A 25,296-nucleotide genomic window follows, 5' to 3' on the forward strand; every position below is an offset into this window, starting at 1 on the left:
GCCCTGAGAAGTGCACACGGCAAAATCAATGTTAAACTACAGGTAATGTTTCAGACGAAATAAACTGAAAGGTGTGATCCAATATAATCCGGTTCAAGACCATGTCACGGTACACATCTACTCACAGGTATACGTTCATGCGACCATGACTGCTAAGATGCATCTTTAAACGGGACAAAAATGCAAACAGCATACACAGTACAACATTACATATTTTTCGCCTACCAGGAATAAAACTGTAAATCGTATATGTGGGCAGACAGAATATATTTAGATGCTGAAAACAGTGCTGCTAGTCTCAAAACATATTTTAGAAAACGTTTCCTCGCGAATATTACACACAATGACCCGATCTCGAGGTATTAATTAGTGTGCAGACATACACACACACATACACACAGACACTTCGGGACCGGTACTCTGCTTGATAAATAATAAATGATCCTATAAGCTCTGTTTTGCACTAACTTTGACGCGTTTTCAAAAGTAGTGTAGCATTAGTTGTGAGTGATGGCTCTGAAGCGATAGTATTTATCCCGTACCATTACTGATATATCGCATTAGGATGACCATGAAGGAGGTTCGACTTCGTATCAATAATATATGGATATTTAGTGTCGAGTATAGATAATACTTCCGACCAATATAAAGTTTTTAAAAAGACACCAAGATCCAAAACAAAAACTAAATAAATATTCCGAAAACACTCCCAATAAGGAACATAAACCCTTCCAAAATATATGTCAGATACGCCGTATTTGCAAGCGATATTATCACATCATCTCTCGATTCACTGTTTGCAAATGATGCCACTTTCATACGATGGCTCTGATGATCGAAACGTCTTTGTTGGGGTTTCACTCCACATCTTTTGGGAATGGATAGTACATGTCAGATAATATAACACTAAACTCACTATATTGATTTTCCATTCTGAAATTGTCGACTGATTGAAACCATTCATAATAAGTTATATTGGATATCTTCAACCAAATATGTTCTCAATCTACCTCACTACTGGAATTAAGGTGTATTAGGTACAATCATTGACTCTCATTGTGTGATCAAGAACGTTTGAACCTTTGATCCTTCTAAATAAAAGATATTAACTACATTGGATATGTTTGATTTATTGGTAGCAATGGTTCATACAAATATAACGATTCTCTTGTTTAATAAATTATATATCAAACGAGAAGTGGTGCAAAGTTGTTTATATCTTAAAAATGGTAGCATTGCTTATATATTTTTGTTTTGTACATGAATTCTCGCTTGCCTAAACTTTCGTATAATCTAGTCAAATAAAATCTGTTATGAATACTCACGTTGTATACCCAAGCATTCGACATATGACTCCAGCTTCTACTACGCCGAACGAATCATCGCAAATTGTACCCCAAACTCCAAAATACCTTATCTCGACTCGTCCAGTCCAAGGTCCTTGGCCCCCAACTAACCTAACATCGACGTTCTCGAGAGTGTCTGTATGCAATTTAAGTGAAGAGATATTCCAATGTATATTGTATACACTAAAACTACATCAGTTGCCATTTTATTTACAGAAATATGCATCATTCTCAATGTTCAAATATTTAAACTAATAACGCGGCCAGCGTGAATAATTATGTGAAGAGAATAAAGAAAGGTCGGAGGTACCAAGGTAAAGAAGAGCAATATATATATATATATATATATATATATATATATATATATATATATATATATATATATATATATATATATACCTTCTTTTGTTACGGAATTTGAATATAACTGAGACACAACATACTTATTTTTCATTCCTGTTCATATCAGTCATTGAGCATCTATGATAAGAGATTTTTGTTGCGTTCCGGTATAATTCTAGAATAATTGATTATTTAAATTACCGGAATTGATATGTAATCATTAATGATGGTTAGGAATTATTATTGTGAATATATTCCAGATTGCATCATTGGTATATCAGCAAATATATATATATCTTTCTCTCTCTCTCTCTCTCTCTCTCTCTCTCTCTCTCTCTATATATATATATATATATATATATATATATATATATATATATATATATATATATATATATATATATATATATATATATATATGTATATATATATATATATATATATATAGAGAGAGAGAGAGAGAGATAGATAGATAGATAGATAGATAGATAGATAGATAGATAGATAGATAGATAGATAGATAGATAGATATAAGTTAATGTTATTTATATCCATATTATGTTAGCATGTGTATCCACGTGCAAATTATGGACTTGCCTGCACACACTATCCCAACATCTTTACTATGATCGCAATTATTGGTCCCAATTGTGGTCACGTCACAATTCATCAGAGAAGATTCATTTCCAGTGCAAACAACTCTTTCTAGCAAAATGAGACCGGATCCTGAACCTAGTAAAGAGTGTGCTACAGCTGCCGCACTTTGACTGGAGGAGAGAAAATATAGTAAATATTAAGCAACAGTATGCAACATAGTTTACTTGTTCAAATTATTCTTATTTACGGAAGCAATGCATGAAAATGTTAAATGATGTAATTAAAAAATGTACCACCAAAAGTTGTTTTCATGGCAAATTTAGATTTGGGTAAATCCTTCCAAAGTTTCCTCCACAGATCCATGGCAGTTATTTGGTATCCTAAATTACCATAAACCTGAAAACAAACTTAATTCATTTTTCAGCAGCAAATCATATCTTATAATTGTTCGGCACAGCAATTGTATATATAAACACATCCTCAGGATTGAAGATTGACTAAGAGACATAAAGTGGACATTTTGCCTACGGGTAAAAAGAAATGACATTGCGTTAACCACTCTGAGTCATTTTATCTCTCAGAAGCACTTTAGGTTTGGCTTGGCTTGGTGATTAACGACACAAGAATATGAGTAGATACTCCGAAATATGCAAATGTGAAGTGATTTTTCCTGCCTCAATTGAGGAGTCGAAATGTAACTATTTAATCAAGATCAAAAACCTGTTCCTTTCGTGCGTCTTGTGCTATTTTTGCAATAGTTAAATAGCATTAATACAGTTTGTTCCGCACAGCATTGCGAATGATATCCGAGACTCAACCTCAGTGAATTTTTAGATAAGTTTTATTAAATGTTGCTAAAAGAAAGTGCTCAAGCCGTTTCGCACTCTAGTTAGTTCAACACCATTCGACACCAACAAAATCTCATTAAATATATGTTAAAAAAGGTTATCTGGTTTACATCAAATTATATGATCCCGTTATGATCTGTGGAAGAGTGACTTAGTTTATTTAGCTTAGCTTTCCTTTACGGCTATCCTTGACATAATGCAGCTGCCTACCTGTGCACTTGCATCCCGATGCATTTACATGCGCGTACATTATATCAGAAGATACGCTCATGGCAGAAAGTAGTTTCATTCGTATTGAAATAAAGATAATATTGTTCATCAGACAAATCACATTATCAACATATATTAACTTGAAATGTAAATAGTTTATTATTTTGTCAATTTTTAAAGATATATTTCATTTTAAAGTAGCATCTACTAGCAGATAAAAGTTTTCGAGACCATGTGTTACCACGGCATCTTTGACATATGATTTTAGATATTATAATAATTTTGCATTAAGACCACTTATCGCAGAATGTATTCGAATTGGTTGCAAGATAATGAAAAGTTTGATTTGAAGAAAATCAATATCATGTTTACTTTTTGGTTTCTGAAGTTGTTGTTCTTTTGCAGAGACTATAACCTAAACGAATTAACTAAAAGATATATTAGCACTTGGGCAGTGATCTTGCGACAAGGTTACAATCATGAACAACATGATATTGCCGGAAAAATTTAAAGTCACCAGAATAATTTTCATGTATATTCATCTCTTACATCTGTTACGTTTAGACATGGATCACTTCAAACGCTATGAAATTGAGGCTTCATTCATAATATTATGGTAATTTTTCCAGACCGATTAATTTTCACAGTCATGATTATTTGACAGATGCTCAATGTTAACCTGTAACTATCAATGTGGATGGTTTGTTATAAGTAAATACCATAATATAGTGCATGTACCTAAGAAGGCTTACACTTTAGAAGGTTTGAAGAAAAAAGAAACTCCATACTTCTCAACCAGAATTTCTGTTTGTATTTGTATTTGTATTTACTTGAAGGACTAGTAGCGTTTCATGCAAAAAGTCTCTTAACGAGCGAATGAAACACCTACGTGAACGTGGCGTTATATTCAACGTTTCCTTTATTCTCAACAACAGTTTTTGTTAACTAAAGGTTATTAAACATGCAAACACTGCAGCGAGCTTTTTCTAATAAACCTAAAGGCCACATATCACCAAACTCTAATTTCATACCCCGAAAGTTCTGTCCGGTGTGTGGCACTTGCATTATTTGCTAGTGATCCTTTTCGGAGCGAATGTTTATCCTTCACCCCTAATACAAATATGTATTCCCTTCTCAAATGATTAAACACGCAGACCTAAACATATCCAGAGAATTCCGAATGTTAATAAATTACAGATGGTCCTGTGTACGAAACTAATGCATTCTGTCATAAAGTCTTGTGAATACTATACCAAAATCACATATGCTCCAAGAAAGAGTCGCTAATTATTCGGGTTGAAAAATGTCTACTCAGTATGGACACCACTCATCAACATATAATCGCTAAAATATAACCAGCGGTAAACGGAGACGTAAAACCAATATCATATACTGTACGTTTATTACAATAGGATAGCAAGTAAGTTGTAAGATTCGGTGTATACGCTTCGTATTTTTATCAAAAAGTTCTCTAATGACAGCATAATGTTTTTTACTGGATGTCAGCTACAGTGTCCGTACAAAGGTTTTCTAGGGCATGTGGCTACAAAGATTCCATAAATAGACAGATGGATGAACAAGAGGTATAATCAATATTATAACCGGATCGTATAACCCGCTAAAGAAACATTACTGTTGAATTGAATATAATTTGCTTAATATAAATAAATGTTTGTTGGGAATTAAATATTGCAAACTTTGCAAAATTAGTGTGATGATTACTATATCTTTTCACCTTTATCGTCAAGAGATCTAGATTGACCCGTACATGTCTGTATTACAGTGTTTAAACGTTCTTTAGTGCAGCTGAAAATGTCGACGTATTATATATAGATTAAAAGCAATATTAGATAACAATTCTGAACCTTTGACCCCAGAGAGTGCCAGTCAATTTTACTTCGCCAAAATTATTTTTGTTTTACACTCATCAAGACAATACATTTTACCCCAACTATAACATAGAGTTTTGTCCATACCAATGCCAAATTCATAATTTGTATAGCCAGGCTTACACAGAAAATATGCTAATTTTTAAATGGAACAATGTACATATGGACAAATTTGTTATTAATAATCTCGTTGTGGGATATAATTTGCCAATTAATCAACAGGGTTACAAAAGGAGGCACAATTTGTATCTTTCATGTATTGGTCATAAAAAATAATGATTTAGCTGGCGTAAAAACAAATCAAAATTATTATTTGATTATATATATACTCATAAAGGCAGCCATTTATAACAATGGACTTGTGTAATAAATATAAACTGACTATATCACTTTGTAATTTTAGTATTTTAAACATGGCTTCAGAAAACAACTATTTGGATCTAAATAAGTAAATCAATAATTACATCATTTACCTTTTACAGTATCGGAAATAATAGAATAGAATCAAGGAATTATTATTATTATTATTATTATTATTATTATCATTCAAAGCTTCGCATTGTGCATTCTTTACATGCACATGCTGATTACATTCATAAGGCGAATTCCCTCTGATTTTATTGTTGTCATTGACATTAAAATATTAAATGTAAGCTGAATGCTAATTAAACACAATGCAACTGTGTTTGTTTACATGCGGCAACCGACGTTCTTATAAAATTCATTGATGTATCACAAATGGACTCTTCCAGAACGCAGGATGACATGGCTGATCATGCGCACAAGGAACATTCTTTCTCAGCATGTGCCCAATGAATGGTATTGCACTGCGTGTAAATATTATACTTAAATAAATCTTGCACTAAACGAATTCGATACGTTCAGCTACTTTTCGTAAAACAGCAATGAGAAACAGACGCCGATATAATTGACGATGCTTTTCGGAACAAACAATTTAAAAGTAGGCAAGTAACAAAAACAAACGTTTATTTTAAGGTACAAATGCTGAAGCGCTTAAACAATTATTAGTCAGGGAAAATTAAGTTTTCTTTTCTTTATTATTTCCCTGAAGAAAGGTTTTCATTCTGTAATAATTTGTTTTGTACCTTTAGAGCTCAGTCTTCCCTCAGTTTTCAAGGGATATAATACCTTGCATTTATGGGAACAGTTATTAAAGGTTTCAGAAATATAGATTTTTAGAGGTAATAAATAGACTTCCTGGTCAGTCCACAAAGTATTCGTCCACGTGATCTTTCACTTCACAAACGTCTTGTGATTAAGCAACAAGATCCAAACAATTGAACTCAATGAAAGAAGAAAGGACATGTTCATAACTTTGCTTGTCCTTTTGAAGAGTTTGGTAATCTTTTGTTATTTTTCTTCATATAAAATATCTTAAATTACTCTACATCGTGTTAAAAACATCGTATATTACAATGAAATTTAAGACACCTTGTCAATCAAGATAGGTAATAATTGTGCATTATTAGAACCTTTTCTGAGAAATAAAGCTGCGATGTGATCTATTTTACCACCATACGTAAGAGATGACCGGTTAGTTTCGACATTCATATATGCCTTTGTAGAAAAGACCCCATTTTGTTTCCATGGATTTTAAAACTAGGCAAACACGTACTCACATAGTTTGCACATATACATTTAGACATCGGTCCATTATTTCGTTTTAATTTATTTATTTATTTTGCAATCGATGATACTTCCTTGTCCCGTTAACAATGTACAAAACTATGTAACAGTAATTGGATCATGCTTTTGAAAGATTAATCATCGTATGTATTATGTAATATACAACACGCTTGATGTACATATAAAATTAATAACTTACAAAGGTAATCCGAGAGACTTGCATGCGACTTCAGCCGCCCTGTTGTCGAATGAGTAGTCACATATTGTGCCCCATATTCCCTCAACAGACATCTCTAACAATCCAGCCGTCGAGCTGTTGCCTCTCAGTCTAAACTGTACGTCTGCAGCAGCCAAGAGGACAGATTTATATTGATATATTTACGCAATCAGGACTTTAACTTGAATAGAACACTAAGGGATATATTGAGTTGTAGCATTATGTCGCACAGTGGGAAAATGTACAGAAATGGAGAGGACACTATGGGTATGGGAATTTAACATGAATGGGTCACTATGGGGTCTAATTGGTACTTAACATTATGTTGGACAATACTGGATCTTTTGGCGTTTAACATTATATTTTTGACGGCATTATTTTAATGGAACTTAACATTACGATAATGACGGTATGGAGTCTACGTGAATTTAACGTCATATTCGAGATAGTACATGAAATTAGGAAATTTAACACAACGAATGGGACTATATTGAGTCTATGATAATTCGACTTTATATTTGGGACGGACAATGCTACTGTATGACACATTACCACTGAAGGACACCATATAACCTATTTAAAAATGAATAGCATATATCAATATGGGGCACTATGACATTTCAGTATGGAACAGAACAGCTGGATGGACAGACCAAGAAGCACTTAACTAAAGACAACACTCCACAAATAAGCCACATATTTCAGAGCCCTAGATGTTTATATACATAGTGTTTGAGCACAAACGTAGATATGTACTGCAACGAAACGTAAAGTTCAAATTGAAATTCAGGAAGATAACTCCTTCCAAATAAATACAAGCACTAAGTACAAAATTATTAATTGGACAACAAAAAGATGTTAACATTATGTAAGTGTAAATATATTCGCATAGAAAGGTAACAAATGTCAACCCCCATAAACATGATTTTTTACAAACCTCATTCCCTTAAATATATTTTCTTAGGTGGTACGTTCTCTTAAAGGTTAATAAGCATTTCACGTAAAAATATACTTATGTATCTTTAAGTGGTAATCTACACACTCAACAAGAATATGTTCCAGCGTCAGAAGACGCTGGCAACTTACACCCGCAGGTTGCGCTCCGCCAATCAGGAGGCATGCCCGAGTCACATATGTGTGTTCGACACATCATCGACAATGCTAACTCATCTGAATGATTTATTACATACGAAGCATGCCAATTTCCAATTGATTGTTTGATGTTATTAAGTTTGTGAAGTTTTCGTCCCGAATAATATGGTAATAATACGGAATTGGACACGATTAACGGCCCTGCAGTTCTGGATGCTTTCATTACCTTTTAAAACAATTTGAATAGATAGCCATCAGTTCGCAAGTTTATAAATTATCCAGGTTCGAGGAAAACATCGTGTTTCTGGGGTTTCTTATACATAACCGGGCTGTTAGACACTGGTGATGTCGAAAAGCTTTCAATGACGATGGTGCAGCAAAAAATGTTAAAATTTTTTTGGGGGAGGATTATTGGAGATGGTGTCGTTTACATTTTCAGCTTAGTTCAAAACCTTATAGTATGGATTTAGTTTATGCAGTTCGAATTAAGATTTTATATAGTAACCGGTTCCATGTTGTTTCTAGAGGTGCTGCAATGGAAACTACTGTTGAACAACTCTTTACAGGGATGTATGGTCGCGAATTGGAGGCTCTCATTTCACATAACAGACTTGAAACGTGGAGGGCCTATAAGCGACTTTTCTAATTCTCAAAGGTCAAATATTTTTTATACGGGCTAGCAATACGGCGGCAATTCGCATACTTCCATCAATGATTTTTACCGTTTTCAAACCAAGACGAATTCGAATGATCGACGGTCAAATGAAGTTTTAATTGTGAATGTATAATGTTTTGAGTGATCATAAAACCTACCTCACAAATCAATAACGAGGCCGCAATGAACCGATGACAACATATGTAAATGATTAGTATCACGCCTCTATGGTCATCTACTTGACCTCGGGTCACAATTAGCATTTTCTAAAACAACTGTTATCTAATAGAATGTTTCCTCCTTTTAGGTTTATAATGCTTACAAAATAAAATCTTAGTTAAGACTAGAAGTCAATTATTAAAATCATACTATAAAACGTGCAGTAAATAACGGGTAGATCCGGCAATTCATGGGTAATTTCCAAACGTCTGGACTCTGATTGTAATAAAAATGTTTACTACAAAACCAAATTTAACGATTCACGTCAAGTCGAAAATGAACTTGATTATGGACAAGGTTAAGTCCAACGTACACTGTTATATGGTAATAACAGTATATAATGAAAACAAAACCTAATAAACAAGCAATGAAAATTGAATATACATAACAATAATGTTAGATTAACTTAACCCAAGGGGAAGTAGATGATATGATAATCGATCCCATGCGTAATCATCAAATCCACTCCCACCTTCACCACTGAAGAGTGCAAAACTATGTGTAGCACCTGACGATGATTTCCATATCCAACCTGGCTTCCAAAAAAACTACTTCCATATACATGTTTACTGTCAAACCTGAGTAGTTAAAGTCAAATGTCATGGCAGGTAAAGCGGCCACGTTTATTTCCGTCTTCTTTGACTATGTATTGTTTGACTCGAAACGACACTATCGGGTTCAGGAGCAAGATCGCTTGCAATATTACACCTGCCAGTTTGAAATTTCCCGTATGAATCGAATTTAACAAAAGTGATAGAACACTTTCTAAAATGGTCGACATAATTTGGAACGTGCAAAAACGCAACAAAGATTTTTAAATCACAGATGTTCAAGCGACCGTGTAAATAACTTACGTTTCAGCTCCTTCATACTTTTGCACAGAGTTATCAATAGATTATACGTCCCAACCCTTAAACTAAATTGTAGTTAAGGTCAACCCATGACAACAACAAAAAATGTTTATAGCATAGTATCGCGCTGGCAAAAGCATAAGCAGAGAAACACGATATAAAAGAAAATAGAAACAATTATGGATGAGGGCTAAAGAAAATGCAATTGTCAAACGAAGAAAGAGATGCTGATTTATACTTTAAAAAGGCTGTGATTTCCGAACCAATATGTCTTGTCATGAAATGCTGACAATTCAATAAGTATTGGTTTATCGCTTGTTTTGTAAGTACAGCAACAAGTGATTATTGTAAATATGTTGTTTCGATGAACTAATTTTCCATGATAAATGAGTGATTTAGTGTTTCATATCTGTTCGGATATTTGTGAGTAAACTGTTATGACCAAGATATAATCGAAATGTACGTACAAAGGAAAAAGATTTCCTGAATTACTCTGAAGGACTCTCATTGGCCCATTCTCTTATCGCCTAATCGAGTTAAATACTCAATGTTACATACAGCGAGATATCAACAAACAAAATAAAGGGTTGGAACCCCACAACAAGAAAATTGTCATCAAGTAGACTTTATCATTCATAACTCTTAATGATCGCAAAAAGACTAGCATTCACACACACACACACACACACACACACACACGCATTGTACTTGCACCAGATGTATCCAGGAACCTATAAAATGTCTCTACCAAAACTGAAGCATGCTCCCAACCTGACGAAAAACTGATATTTTTTTTTTAAAACGATTAATTCCAATTTCACAAAGTAGGTCGTGAGGCGCACCAACGACTGCGAAGAACATGATTGTTACAGCGATTGTCCATTTATACGCTTGCAATGTATCAGATATGACGTTCTTTTCACACATTTAGCATGTAAAGGAAACTGCATACCATCAAGCGCCAGAAACGAAACTATGACCAAAGACAGTGAATAAGAAGTCGATTCAGAACGTTGACTAGGCTCAAAATGCACATAATTTACAAACGTGTTCAAAATTCTCAAAGACAGAACTGAATTACCGAAATTGATAAATTGTGTTTAGCTCACATTTTTTGTTGTCGTATGTAGAGAACAACTATTTCCTCCATGCATGATGGTACTACCAGATGTTATGTGGACGGAGCAGCGTGAGACTTTCTAAGCATAGTATTATATGGATTGCAACAAGAAATGTCCGAATTATGGTCGGTACGATATTGACATCAACAGCGTCATTGATAAAATTCAGACTTTGTGTTTTGGTCCAATAATCGTTTAAAGTAAGAACACACCACCGCCAATGCTTGTGGACTGTAATGCGGAAAGAATATCATGCACACGAACATGCTAGTTACCATGTCATTCTAAACGTAGCAATGTTTCATCTAAGAGCATCTGGCAAAGCCTTTGCATTAGTTATGCCATTTATTCAACTCTCAATTTCGTGGATAAAACGTTTTAGAAAAGGATAAAGAGAAAAGGAATTATCTTTACTGTGTTGATTATACTACAAAAACCCTTCAGTTCTTGCAAACTTCGTGGAAAGCTTTAAGACGAATTTTTAATGCGGAATTACAAACGAATATGGCGGGATTACGAATGAAGCTACGTTAACAAATATATCACAAACGAATGCAGAATATTCAAACTCAAGGACACCGCATTGTGGAAATGTGGAACAATACTACAACCAAAATCTGAAAACTTACCCAGAATTAAGAAGTCTCGTCCAAGGATACGACTTACTGTAAACAAGATCCTTTGGAGTTCACCAAGGTGTGGTTTTTGTGTGCTTGCTCGCGCCTTTGTCTCGTTAGAATTGTTGTTCTTTTTACAAAGTACCTACGTCACACACGTATTTGTGCTTAACTTACAATTCTGAAGGAGAAAAAGTTCATATATTCGCGTTTTTACGAACTCACAACCAATACGAAGTTTCCATTAACAGAAACATCGAGGAGTGTGCAAATTGTTCCATAGTTTCTATTGTAGATATAGTTTGTATAACATATGACATTTCCCCATCACAGAACAACCCCGATATGGATGTCTGAAATGAGTGACTAAATGCAAAGAATTCTTCTTAGATTGCACTCATCAATGAATTAGTTGGTCTTACAAAGTATCTGGTTGGTCCTTACTCAGAGATAATGAAGGAGAAATTGTCTGGTTTGTATTCCACGCAAATTTGTACAATGTCTAGTCAAACGTGCCTTGTAATCTGCGATGAAAAGTAAAGGGAAGGTACGGAAGAACAAAGCTCTGGCTTTGTGAAAATGCATCATTCCGGCGCCAGATTTATTTGTATCATACATGATTTATTCGAATACTTCGAACGGATTCGCAACATTATGTGGCGGTGTTCAAAAGTACCAGATACACAATTTATAAGCAATTATAACCTAACTGTTGAAACAACAGTTATTCATTATTTTACTTCTAAAGATGCCACGAGTTCGCTACACACGTACTTTCTTATCAATGTTAAATCTATATGCCGTCAAATTATAAGTATACCTGTCGTTTACATAGCATGTCTTGATAATATTAATCATATTCACTCAACAGTTTTAGCCATACCATATTTGACACAAAATATAAAATACTTGCCAGTATACGACATATCACAAAAAAGCGCAACATCTTCGCTGTGCCCGCAGTTATGTTGAAAGAACGGACTATGAAGGCAAAGTGCAAATGTTGATTCATTTCCAGTACAGCTCAGATCGTCGAGAATGATGGGCGATGACGAATTCGCCGTTGAAAATAAGTTCGCAGGTAAAAAGACGGACCGATTTCTACAATAACAAAATGAATACGTAAATTTTCTGTTAGTGTAATATCTTCGAAATGGACTAAACTATCGTTCTTATATCAATTTGGCATTGTTACGTAACTGCCAAGTATTCTTTCCATTATGATACGAAGTATCCTATTATTATTATTGATGTCGCTTTCAATGCTAACTAAGATCATGTTCTATATTATCGATATTGACATTACAGCGTTTGAAATAAAGTGTATGTAGTCATAACATCTATTTTCATGGTTTCATTAATATAAGAGCAATGCAGACTTTAGTAGAGACTCATATATATATATTGTATCACGAGTTTTCGATGCCAACAAATGTTCTGTAAAAAATGTTCAGTAAATCTCAGTGATAGTATACATTTTACGAAACAAGTGACTTTCGCAAAAATATGTCATATACTTTTTAATATGTAATACAGGGAAAACGTCATCTGAATGTAGCATTGGACTATTCTTTGGGTACGCAGCTTTGTCCATACACAACGTCTGAAACAAAATGTGTATCCATCAAACTTTTTTGAATTCTTGAACATTATCAAGATTGAAAATAACGTTATCCATTGTACTTGATAAGCCTCCCATCGTGGCCTAAATGATTTACGAAGCATGAAATTACAATGTACATTTTATGATGCAAAAATGCTATAAACATTTTCTGCTGCAAAAATACACATGATGCATTCTGACGCAAAAAAGAAAATGAATGACAGACAAAAAGCATTTACGAAGAGAATCCAAGCATTCTACAAGCAACTACTGCTGCGGTGTTGTTAAAACCATCGTCGCATACTCTTCCCCAGGTTCCATTGACCTGGACTTCTAGAATTCCTTTATTACTAGTACCATCAACTAGGCGTGCTGCCAGGGTAGGTGCTAAGAAAAAATAAATTAGCAATAAAACGTATGTGGTATCAATTCCTAGGTCAATACAAAGATATTCCAGTATCAGCAACAAGCTGATATAAACAAGTTTAAAACTAATAAAGTTAAAAGGTTGAATTTCTATACAGAGAGTCAGGTAAAATTTCGCAAATATAAACGTTTTTCTGTTTTATTGTTTATTCTGTCTACGCTTTGTACTTAGCTTTGAAAAAGACTCACTATATAGTCGAAAGTGCTCAGGATAGCTAGGTACTAGTTTCGAACTGCTCTTTGTCAGTTCAATGCATTTGCCTTAAACAATCCCTGACACACGTGATCTCTTGCTCCATCCATTGCTCTTGAAAGGAATGTTTTCGCCATATGATTTGTATTCTTTAATATACATGTGTGTGTGTGTGTGTGTGTGTGTGTGTGTGTGTGATAATACGTACGTGTCTGTCCCGCTGATCTTTGTGAGAACATCACTGAAATTAACGAGAGGGACTACAGTCATTAAGTCTGCGGATACGGACTTGTTATGTTATGTTCTTTTTCGCATCTCCAAACATGATCAATTTATTTCTCGAATTTATCCCATGCACATGAACACACACATATATAGTCTGATTTCAATGGTTTAGAAATATATTACTTTCATTTGAAACATGAAAGACTGATTTTCCTTTAAACAAGTTCAATAACATGATATTACTTAAGATAGGAGACTTGAAAACAAAACACCGTTAGGGCTATATCAATATGTGTATTCGTTAAGCAAAATCAAATTAAACATGGCACGGTGAGATATTGGAAGTTAATCATGCAGTTAAAATTTACAAATTGCTACTCAATAAACGTTTAAATTAATTACTACTTGAGTTCGGATAGTAAAACCTCATTTATTTCATAAATGGTTCTTTACTTATCGAGAATTCATTACATCAACGCCATAATTGTGCCGTGAGACGGACAGCATTCAAAATTATATGAAACTTGCTGGAAAATAAATTATCATGCAATGGATTCTTTTAACTGCATCAATTGAATCTAAACAACACCAACAACAACAGCAAAAATCAAGAAACTTGAAAGATTATCTGTAGAATACGAATAAGAAATAGGAAATATTACCAGAGATGCACAGTACTGTACCGATGATATCGAAGAAATAATGATTCTGTATATGTTCCATCTTACTTGCAAGCACCTTGTGTTTGAAGCCTATAGTAAGTACAACCTTTTATAGAAGCTACGCACGAAAACATTAAGGTCTGATGCGTTGAGAGAAAAGCAAAATAGTGTACGGCTTCAGTTACCTCATCACAACTGCGCAGTGAGTTGTTTTCATGCATAAACTAAAAGTGACTATTCCCATCGATATGGTTCAAATCTTGCTCTTAGCAAATGAAATACAAGTCTGGGTCGTTTTACCATGTACGTTCATCCTATTTCCGTTACTTGAAAACAATAATGCGAACAAATCTCAAGCATATAAACGGAGACTAAGCAATACAAAGTAAATCGAACATGACAAAGGTTTATTATGTGGATACAATAAGCATGCGTACGTATTTATCTAAATGTAAATGGCATCTCATCACTGCAAAGTAATTAATTATGTTAACTGTGTACAGTATTAGATAGGATATACTCTGCAGCAAATCATCTGCTAACATAAACCTTACTCCTACGATAATTTACCAATAAGTTGAACGATATTTATTTTCAGATTAATATCAAGTGACTGTTTTGCTTATCTGAAATTTCTTCAAGAAATCACATGGCTCAGAGCGCAGCCTAATAAACATTAATTCATTTAATATAATTAACATACATCGTACTTGTTATAGACATAGCCAAGGTTACACTTGATTGATATTTCATGTATTTGCAGTAAATGCTTTGTAATATATTATGTCAACAATATATACAACAAAAATACCTATTTGAATAATTTAGCCCTGACAATAAGAATATGATATTACCAGATATCAACGCAACAAATACCGCTTTAATCCAGAAGTATTGAAGTTTCCTCATAATTGCTGTGTAATTGGAATGCAAAAACAATGTTTCTAGATGACTGGAAATCTTGAAGTCACATACAGAGTTTAGTCGTATAAATGATAAAGTCTATAAGACGATGCAATATTATAAATCGCAGAGATCAAGGCTACAACCGTGTCAGAGGAATGCCTTATCAAGCCTAGACACCATGGCGTCAATACTTAACACTATCGAAGGTCAAACAGCTAAACAGGTGACATACTGGCAGACTTTCACAGGATTTAGGACCAGGCATGTATGTATGTATGTATGTATGTATGTATGTATGTATGTATGTATGTATGCATGTATGTACGCATGTACGTTTGTATGCATTTATACATTTATGTATGTAAGCACGTACGTATGTATGTATGTATGCATGCATGGATGTACATCGGTACGTACGTATGGATGGAGTGACGGATGGATGGATGGACCGCTCTGGCAGCCTAGGTCGTTACAGCGTCAGATCCGAATATGTGTGATCGCGAGTTCGAACCCCGGCCGAGTCTTGTGGTATGATGCCCCGGCCCTAGACGTCGCAATAAACGGCCGCACTGAAGACATCGTAGTGTGCAAGAACGGATGAATGTCTGCCAGCTGCGTATGTATGTATGTATGTATGTATGTATTTATGTCTCTATGTATGTATGTATGTATATATATATATATATATATATATATATATATATATATATATATATATATATATATATATATATATATATATATATATATATATATATATATATATATATATATATATGTGTGTGTGTGTGTGTGTGTGTGTGTGATTAGCATTTTTAACGTAGCTACGATGTATGGTAACCATTTAATGCTGAGTGCCAAGCGTAGCAGCGGTTAGTAACATTTTTGTAAGTCTTTGGCATGACTCGGCCGGGGTTCGAACCCACGACCTCCCACTTCAGTGACGGACACCCTAAATACTAGGCCAGCGAAGTGATCATGTATGTATGTATGTATGTATGTATGTATGTATGTATGTATGTATGTATGTATGTATGTATGCATGTATGTATGTATGCATACATGTATATGGGTACCCGACTGGCCATGTGGTCTAAAACGCTTACCATTAAGGATCACTGCCATCTCACCTCTGCCTTCGTGGGTTTGAGTCTCAGGTTCGGCCAATATATATATGAGAAAGCTTGCCGGTAGCTCATCGTGGGTCAGTGGTTCATTCTGGGCTTTTTTTTGGCTTTTTCCTCCACCATTTATACTGGCTGTCATGTACAGCCTATCTTGTGCTGAAACATTGCGTTAAACCCCATTGCGTTATAATACCAACAACAATGTAAGAAGGTACACACGTATTATTGCGGTTATTGTGTCTAGACATAAACGGGTAATACGGATCTTATTCTGACAAACATTACTAGATGATTAACTTTTTACGATAGGTCTTTCATTAATGAAAACATATTGCAAATATCAGAAGGGATCAGAATCTAATGAAAGACTTATACGCACTGAACTTAAGTAAGCTTCATTCTCGTCACTGCCTATCGCATTGTGATATTCCGATAATCTGCTCGGGCTTTTATGCTTAAGATCTGAATATCAAAATACCCGTGTTCACATAAGAGGACGTAATGAATTTAACAGCGTGACGTAATGTATTATCCAAACGAGGTTATAATTTAACAGATTTGATTAAAGTTATTTCAATATTATATAAAAATATTATCTGACTAACCTTTGCTTTTTATGTGAAGAAAAAATTCATGTGTTTGTATTCACTTCAAGGAAATTGAAGCAGTTCATTGTGTAGTGTAGATGTACAGATGATGAATCTGCTTTCCACAGACGTCATCAGCCTAGTGCCCATCTTTATACAGGTGAGGTTTGTAAATGATTGCATTACCTTGCTGACCCATGTCCGCATGAAAGTAATCTCCCCTTGTACTTAACGTGCCGGTACATCATTTACTGAAAATACCAGGCTTGAGGTATTGAAACTTTAAAAGATTGGAAACGAAGAATTCCTTTGATATGTAATCCTGGTACTGTCGACATTTTCGAAGATGATCTGTAGAATCGCTCTCAGGTTAGACACTCAGACAGGATATATTGTCTTTGTTTCTCATATTGATCAACGCTCGCCACTGAATAAATGATGGCATCTGACCTGGACTCACTAAACGTAAACCATGCCATCATGAAGTCTTCACTCCATTACTTTTGCCCCTAGTAAATGGCTAATTATTCAGGATGAGGACTATCTCCCCAGCACCAACTTTCCATAATCAAACAAGTGATCGCAAAAATCTAAGAAATCCTGAAACTGGAGAGCTATATACAAATGCCCCTACTCCAAATTTGTTTCAATACTAAAAGGCTTTCATGGGGAAATATGCAGTTCACCTACCACGTATCTATCTATAATCAATCATGATTTTGCAGCAATAATTATATGTAGCACGTGAGACGCTTATGAAATCATCATAGATGTCGTAATATACATTATCCATTTGTTAATCAACACGCGAAACCTCATCGATCCCATGATGTCCTTGATGAGCAATAGATCAATCGATAAGGCAATCATGATGATATTTGGTGCATTGTTGCTACGCGCGACCCGATCCTATGGATGTCATCAGTCGATCTTCAAAATCGTGGTTTTCTCACAGTTAACCAAGAACATCTCTCTGATTTTTATATAGTATTACTTCCTATCTGCAAAGGTTTTAACCTTCTTCTCGAAACATGTATAACTTTTCTTGCTCGTCAGCTCCAGTGTAGACTAGGGTATAAATACATCTATTTGTTGCAGCTGCCGTTCTTTTTCCGCTTCTGCCGTTTTATCATTTTGGCTCGACAACGGGGAACTGAATGTTGGCTTTCAATTGTGGATACTTCAATTCAGAAACTTCTGCTCACTAAACAACGATTTCAAAGCGTCTGTAATTTCTTACGGATAATTGCAACTAATGCCACATTCGGTGGAAACATTTGATAATATCAATTCATCATCCTAATAATCACATACAGCTGTTATCATTGGTCTGTGTCACACTTTAACAGAAATGCTGATGGTACCACTATTTGTGTCTGTTCATTTTTATCTGCCGTTTTCCAATACGGTGATTTCTGTGTCTGCATATATCGTCTGGGTCAAACCCTAATTGGTCGTCGAGAGAGTCATGCACTAAATCCAAACAGTCCTCGTTTATGACCTCTGGAAAGTCACCAAATATCAGTTTGTTCCATCTCTGTCGAGCTTCAAGGTCTGACACAAGCGTTTCTAGCTGTCTCGCACGAGCACTTACAGCCTCACGATTTTCATATTGTGGAGAGAAATCTGATTCCATTTTCTCAACGGCGCTTGCCAATGGAATGTTTGTAGCTATATCATGTTGTTCTTGTAAATCTGCCAATAAGAATTCTATTTAGATTTGGAGTAATTTGATAAATCTATACTCAACTGCGAGTGTATATTTGCCCTCTTCACGTCAATGCGGTGTCATCTCAAAATCATCAATAATTTTTTTCAACATTGAGTTAAACCGCAAGACCATCTTGTTCGCTAGTTGAGATAATCTCATTAATGTATTCCTGGTTCATTATGCAACAAATATATATTTTTTTTTAAAAAGTGATTTCATCCAGACCAATTTGATACCGTGTTTCTGGTCCGTGTAAACTTATCGTGACGAATCCATTCTGTATTCTCTGAGCATGTGCGAAGGAAATTTTTAATTCGTTTGTGTCTATGTCACCGGGACGCCGTATCTAATGAATATTTGGAAGATTATGTGTATCGACATTGTTATAAATAACCAAAACATCAGTCATCTCCAATTACTTTGGGAATCTGAGTATACGTAAATTACATCTGTGTTTTTATATCTACTCCGTCAAAATGTTCTGGCTGGTTTTGCTTATTTGTCAGGCATGATATCATCGAAATCCGCTAGATTGTTTATATACCCGTTTACATCCTCAATAGACGGCGCATCATCAATGTCTGTGATGAAAACAATAATATCGTCTCCAATCGGAGCTGATTCATTGAATTCCTTAAGAACATTATATCATCGCTGGTCATCCAGTGATGGCGCTAGCAAATAAAGTGTGTCTCATTTGAGCCACCTCGATATCCGGTTGAGCAAAAGCTGATTTTTACCCGACTAGATGAACCAATTATAATAGCGGGAATGAAATTTGGTAACACTGGATTAAGCTTGATCGTTGATTTCTCACCTGTTGATGAAAAGTCAATCATGTTCATATTGTACAAATATAATATTATTTATAATCATGAATTTATATTGTGTTTGATGCAAGACAGTCACCAGTACAAATGTTCTGAGAGCAACCACGTTGAGAAATAACAGGCCGGCACTTACAGATATATGATTAAAATACGGCACACAAAAATATAAGTTTGTGACGATTGATCGCTCTGCAATCAGCAATGCGAGCATTGCTGGCGATGATATTGCTAATGCACTCGGGAAAACACCTGGATCAACATGAGCTAATCATTGTGGTCAAAAGCATCTTCATGGATATAATTATTGTGGTCTTTGAACTCACTTTGATATTAGAACTGACGAAGAAAATATACCCAAACCATGTGAATTTCCGGTAAATGCTATAGATCAAGCTTGCCATGTTCATGAGGTCGCGTATAAAATTATAGATCTGCAACAACGACATATGTCGGATATCAGGCTGATTTACACGTTGAATAAAAACATACGAGAATCACTAGCTAATTGGGTGATAAGATCGGCGATGAAAGGTAAAATAGTGCTAGGAACTGACGATTAGACGACAACAATTAGATAATAGAGTCGATTAATTATAGTCCAAGAGGATCTTGGAGAGGTACAGCAGCAATTAAAATCCTCGCCAATTCAGCAGGTGTCACGCGCGTTGTATCTGCATATTGGTTGTCAGGACAGGCCATGTGGAAAATGTATGTTCCACGTCCCAAAGCGATTCAACATGGACGGTTTTATCTCAGCACAACTAACGAAGTTCATCAGGCAGATATCTTGTTTGTACCACATGACCCACAAAAACACCCCACATACAAATAAGCATTGACTTTAGTAAACGTTTCAAGAAGATAATCGGAGGATGATCCGTTATCGCCTAAAACAGGAACAGAAGTCTCAGCAACGTGTGAACATATTTATACGCGAGGATCTCTACATTGGTTTCAGTTGTAAAATCGTGATCCTGGCTAAGAATTTCTGAGTGCAGTAATGACGCTGATACATCTAAATAACGTTAAATTCAAACATGGACACATCGCGATACAGAGCGATCAGGCAATCGTTGAACAATTTAATCGCACACTTGCACGGCTACTCTTTGGACATCAATATTCCCAAGAATTACTGACGGGAACGCTACGCGTTCAGTACAAATCTTTTGAATGGGTTGTAACACTACCTCATGTGGTGGCCACGTTAAACACCAAAGTCACTCGTTAAATGAGCATGAAGTCCATAAAGGCAATTACGAAGAAAAACATACTCATGCCACGACAAAACTCACCGGTGGATCAAAAACAGCTAGTGATGCGTAGTAAAGTAACAGTGGTGTATTTATATGAACCAAGTAAACATACGGGTAGTGTGGCAGGAAGAACTAATCCCGTGTGGAGTGTTAATACATAACTTTTCCATCGCGGTAAGATCTAGCGCCCGTCCTGCAGTCTACAGACAAAATTCAACAACTTCTCAACGTGGATTTGTCCGTGAATAATTACAGGTAATTCCTGTAACCATCGACAATCTAGATATTGGTATATGGTAGTGTTAATTCCTGAGAGGAATGAATTTATTTTGCATAACCCAGTGTTCAGCAGCATGGGTTTAGTGACAGCGCTTGTTGTACAGCCTCTACTGGAATCTCGACACACCTTGTTTCATGCTAGTTCCAGGAATGTCAGCCAGTATATTGTGTCAGTGTGCATTAGCAGGGCGGTGACATAACGGGACTTGACATGCTAAAAAAATTTGTTTGTGAAGCTCAAATAATTTACGCTGAAGTAAATCTGGTACAACTTACATGTGTTATGTATATTTCATTTAATTTATATTTGATTTAATTTAATTATTTGTAGGTTTTATAATCGCTCTATTTTTATATTTTTTATTTCATTGTATGTCAAAATAATGTAGTTTTGTTTACTAGGAACTTTATACTTTTTTCGGAAAATAGTTTGACCATGTCTCTTCAGTTGTAAACATCTAAAGTTGACCTAGTTCCCGACCTTCGTTTCAGAAACCACTGAGACAAGTAAGTAACTTATTATCTTTATCTTATTCTTAGAGATAAATCATCGTTTTAGTCAAGGTGATACTGGGACTACGTGTTTGTAGACGCAAATTGTTCTCGATGATTTTGGAAAATTGATCTTCATTCGGCAATCTGTTTTGCGTTTCAAGTTACTGTATAATCTTTGTTTCTAGAAATATTTGGCGAGTTGGGGCTTTTTCTATGCACTGGATAGTGTGTGTTTGTGACCAGTTTGGGAATTACATTTTATTGTCTATTCGAATTATCTGGATTCTAAAAGATTTATTCTCTTTCATTTAAATATTTGAGTACTCATACAGAATTATCGGGGAAAAAAAGATATTTAGTTAAATTTTATTCGGAATGAAACACCGGAAAATTGTTTACCGTAGTTCACAAAGGACTGTACACTTAAAGCCCTATACTGACTACAGGATACGTCATTGCCTTCCATCTTTGATTTTTAATCGGGACTCGAACTTGAATTCATTAGGACATTTCATTATTAGGACTTCTAAAGTCTAATTCGTGGATTATTCTTTAATTATTTTTGGATTTCGTTCTTAAAACCGTAAGTTCTTATTTTTGCATTTTTCAGTGTTTTCCAGGGAAATGAGTTATTTGTTAATTTTTGGCAAAGTTTGGTGTTCTAACTCTTTCTTTTGTTACTGTTTACTAGGGCCTAAACACGTAGCATAAGACTTGGATATAACTAGTAGGTCATTACCGCGCCATCAGTTCCAAAAATCAGACATTAGTGTCTCAGGAATTAAAGTAAGCATGATTTCAAATTGAATTTTATCTGGTTGTAGTCGGGTTAGCGATTTTAACTGTCGTAATGCTTTATGTGATCGATCATCATACATCATTTATTCGCAATAGCCAACGTAATCGCCACATTATAAATTCCTTTTTTTCGTTAGGTAATAAAGAAATATTTTTAGAATATCATCAGACACCGTGCATATTTCGTCCCAAATAAGTACTATCGGGATATATTTGTGTCCCATTTGTTCGGAGGTCCAAGCATCACTAAGTCCATCTAAAGAAACTGTGGTACGTGCATGCGCTGAACAACGCGATCTCATCTCATTGGCAAACCTTTGAGTCGGCGTCAACATAATCACTGGACTGTTAGGATAGACAGTGCTATGATTCGTGATTGGCTCATTTACTGGCGGCGCCAATGAAATCTGTGATAAATTATCGTTGCTGTAGTAGATATGGGGTTCTTTAACGTCTGTTTATTCAGAATATGTGCGTATTTGTTCGTCACGACCCCTAATTAACATATTCGGTGTCTTATACGATAAATGGGATAATACTACTCATTTTACAACGATTAATATAGAAAGAATCCGTGGCGACTCTAACAGCGTCATTGGGAAATATATTGATAATCGATAATAGATTTATAGACAAGTATGCCAGCATAGATTCTTTCAAATGAATAAATTGAGGAGAATTGCTGACGCAGTAACAATCGATAGTTCCAATATTTTTCCATCTCATGTTGTTACATTTCTCCGTGACACCAATACTCCTTTTGCTGCTGTTTCCGTGATGACAAAATCAAATTCTGCTGGAGCCTTGATTAATCTTGTTCAACAACATGAATTATCAGATGATGAACCCTGAGTGAATTTTCCAATAGTTTGTTTGAAAATATATTTGTTGTCTTGTGATAACCAAACTTGTTTTTGTTGTCGGTACGAAATTATCGGAGAGGTTACCCTTAACGACGTTAACATCTTAGTGTCTAATTTATTTCGTAATAATACTATGGGAGCCCAAATGCGCTGAATATTTACATTGGTATATGGTTTATTAAAACGACAGCCGAACCAAAATGGTATGACCGGATGAATACTCGTTGCAAACTCGAATGATGAAATCCCCGCAAATCCAGTAAGATCGATGATTGCTAGTAGCCCGTTTATTGAAACTTTAGTCATTTCGTGTTTCGGATGAACGAATCGCTCAACACATGAATGACACTCGCCAATTCCAAGAAAAGCTACAGTAAAATCAGCTGCTTTGTCATCAGAGAAGAAATTATATTTTGTGTTCCAAATACCACCATGACCGAACTCCGTACAGCTCCGTGACATATCATATAGAAATTCATTTGGTGTTGGACGCCATGATATTTTCAGTTGGGCAATACACCACAACATACGACGCCGTTAAAATGTTTGAGTAAATAGTTGATGTCACCATTATATTTTACTATCTTTATGCTAATGGTTCAATTGTTGATAACTTTATAAACTTCTTGTGTTGCTACTAGTGATATGATGTACTTTTGGTGAGATTTAAATCTGCCTTCGATAATGTGATTTGTTTCCTAGTGAAATCTTGATATAGTTGCTGTATTAATCTAGCTTCGTCCCATCGTCCCATGCTAAATAATTACTTATCGTTAATATATGTGCCTCTAATAAAACTTTCACAAATAATATAATGATTAACCAATCGTAAAATAGTTGTACATGGTTGATGATGAGATCTCCTGTAACTTTGGGGAAAAAATTGCCGTAGTGACTATTGTGCAATTTATTTGCAAAGTGTCAGAGAAGGAAGTAATAGAACAAACCCTTGTCTGAAATTGGAGTCAACGGTAAAACACAACTATGTCTTACTCGTGGGGCACGACGCTGTAGATCGTTGAAACGATTCTTCGAGATAACAAATGCTGATGATTATATGAAAATAAAAGTCACTCAAGATTATATTGCTAGGTATTTCAACGGAAGTATTATTAGAGGCAAAACTATTGTATAATGGAACAAGTAAAGATTAAAGTCAATAACATTCATGAGTTTGTGAAGCACCCGATATTTACTAATTACGTAGTGAGCAGAGCGGATGTTATACGACAATATAGTTGATTATATTATGATCGATATTGGATTTTCTGGATGTGAAACATTTAAAAATATATCATGCCCACAGATTTATTTACGAATGCTTATATGGCATAATCAATGAAAGTCTCGTGATTGATCAAAATTAATTCAAATAAAAAAGATAACAACCTTAAATATCGTCAAGGAATCACCTCAAATAAAACTAAACGTGGAAAAGCTGGAAAATACAGACAACACCACGGTCGGTTAAATCCATCAATCTTGATACAAGCAAAGCAAAAGAGTTTAATTCAATGTACTCTGCTGAAAAATATTTTTATATTTATATCGTTTCTACTAAACGTAGCTAAAGGTATAACCAATTCTGCTGCCTCGAATAGGCTCAACCAAAGAAAACAATATAGTATATTGATCAGTAAACAACCACATATTCAAGAGCTTTGTCAATATTAGTTATGATTTG

At 35.0% G+C, this 25,296-nt stretch overlaps 1 protein-coding gene across 1 annotated transcript in view; it reads right to left on the reverse strand.

The window, feature by feature from the left end:
• Nucleotides 1–25,296, reverse strand: part of LOC149790736 (scavenger receptor cysteine-rich domain-containing protein DMBT1-like) — a 200,847-nt gene that overhangs the window by 127,327 nt on the left and 48,224 nt on the right. Inside the window, exons 20-25 of the mRNA XM_089973259.1 lie at nucleotides 18,866–19,075; nucleotides 13,494–13,641; nucleotides 12,565–12,752; nucleotides 7,079–7,220; nucleotides 2,286–2,455; nucleotides 1,326–1,482 (exon numbers count right to left, since the gene is read on the reverse strand). Coding sequence (XP_089829385.1) covers nucleotides 1,326–1,482; nucleotides 2,286–2,455; nucleotides 7,079–7,220; nucleotides 12,565–12,752; nucleotides 13,494–13,641; nucleotides 18,866–19,075 — 1,015 coding nt within the window. The remainder of the gene's footprint in view (nucleotides 1–1,325; nucleotides 1,483–2,285; nucleotides 2,456–7,078; nucleotides 7,221–12,564; nucleotides 12,753–13,493; nucleotides 13,642–18,865; nucleotides 19,076–25,296) is intronic.

This window comes from Sinohyriopsis cumingii, chromosome 10 (assembly GCF_028554795.1).
Source record: "Sinohyriopsis cumingii isolate HCF-2022 chromosome 10, ASM2855479v2, whole genome shotgun sequence".
In the NCBI taxonomy this organism is placed as follows: domain Eukaryota; kingdom Metazoa; phylum Mollusca; class Bivalvia; order Unionida; family Unionidae; genus Sinohyriopsis; species Sinohyriopsis cumingii.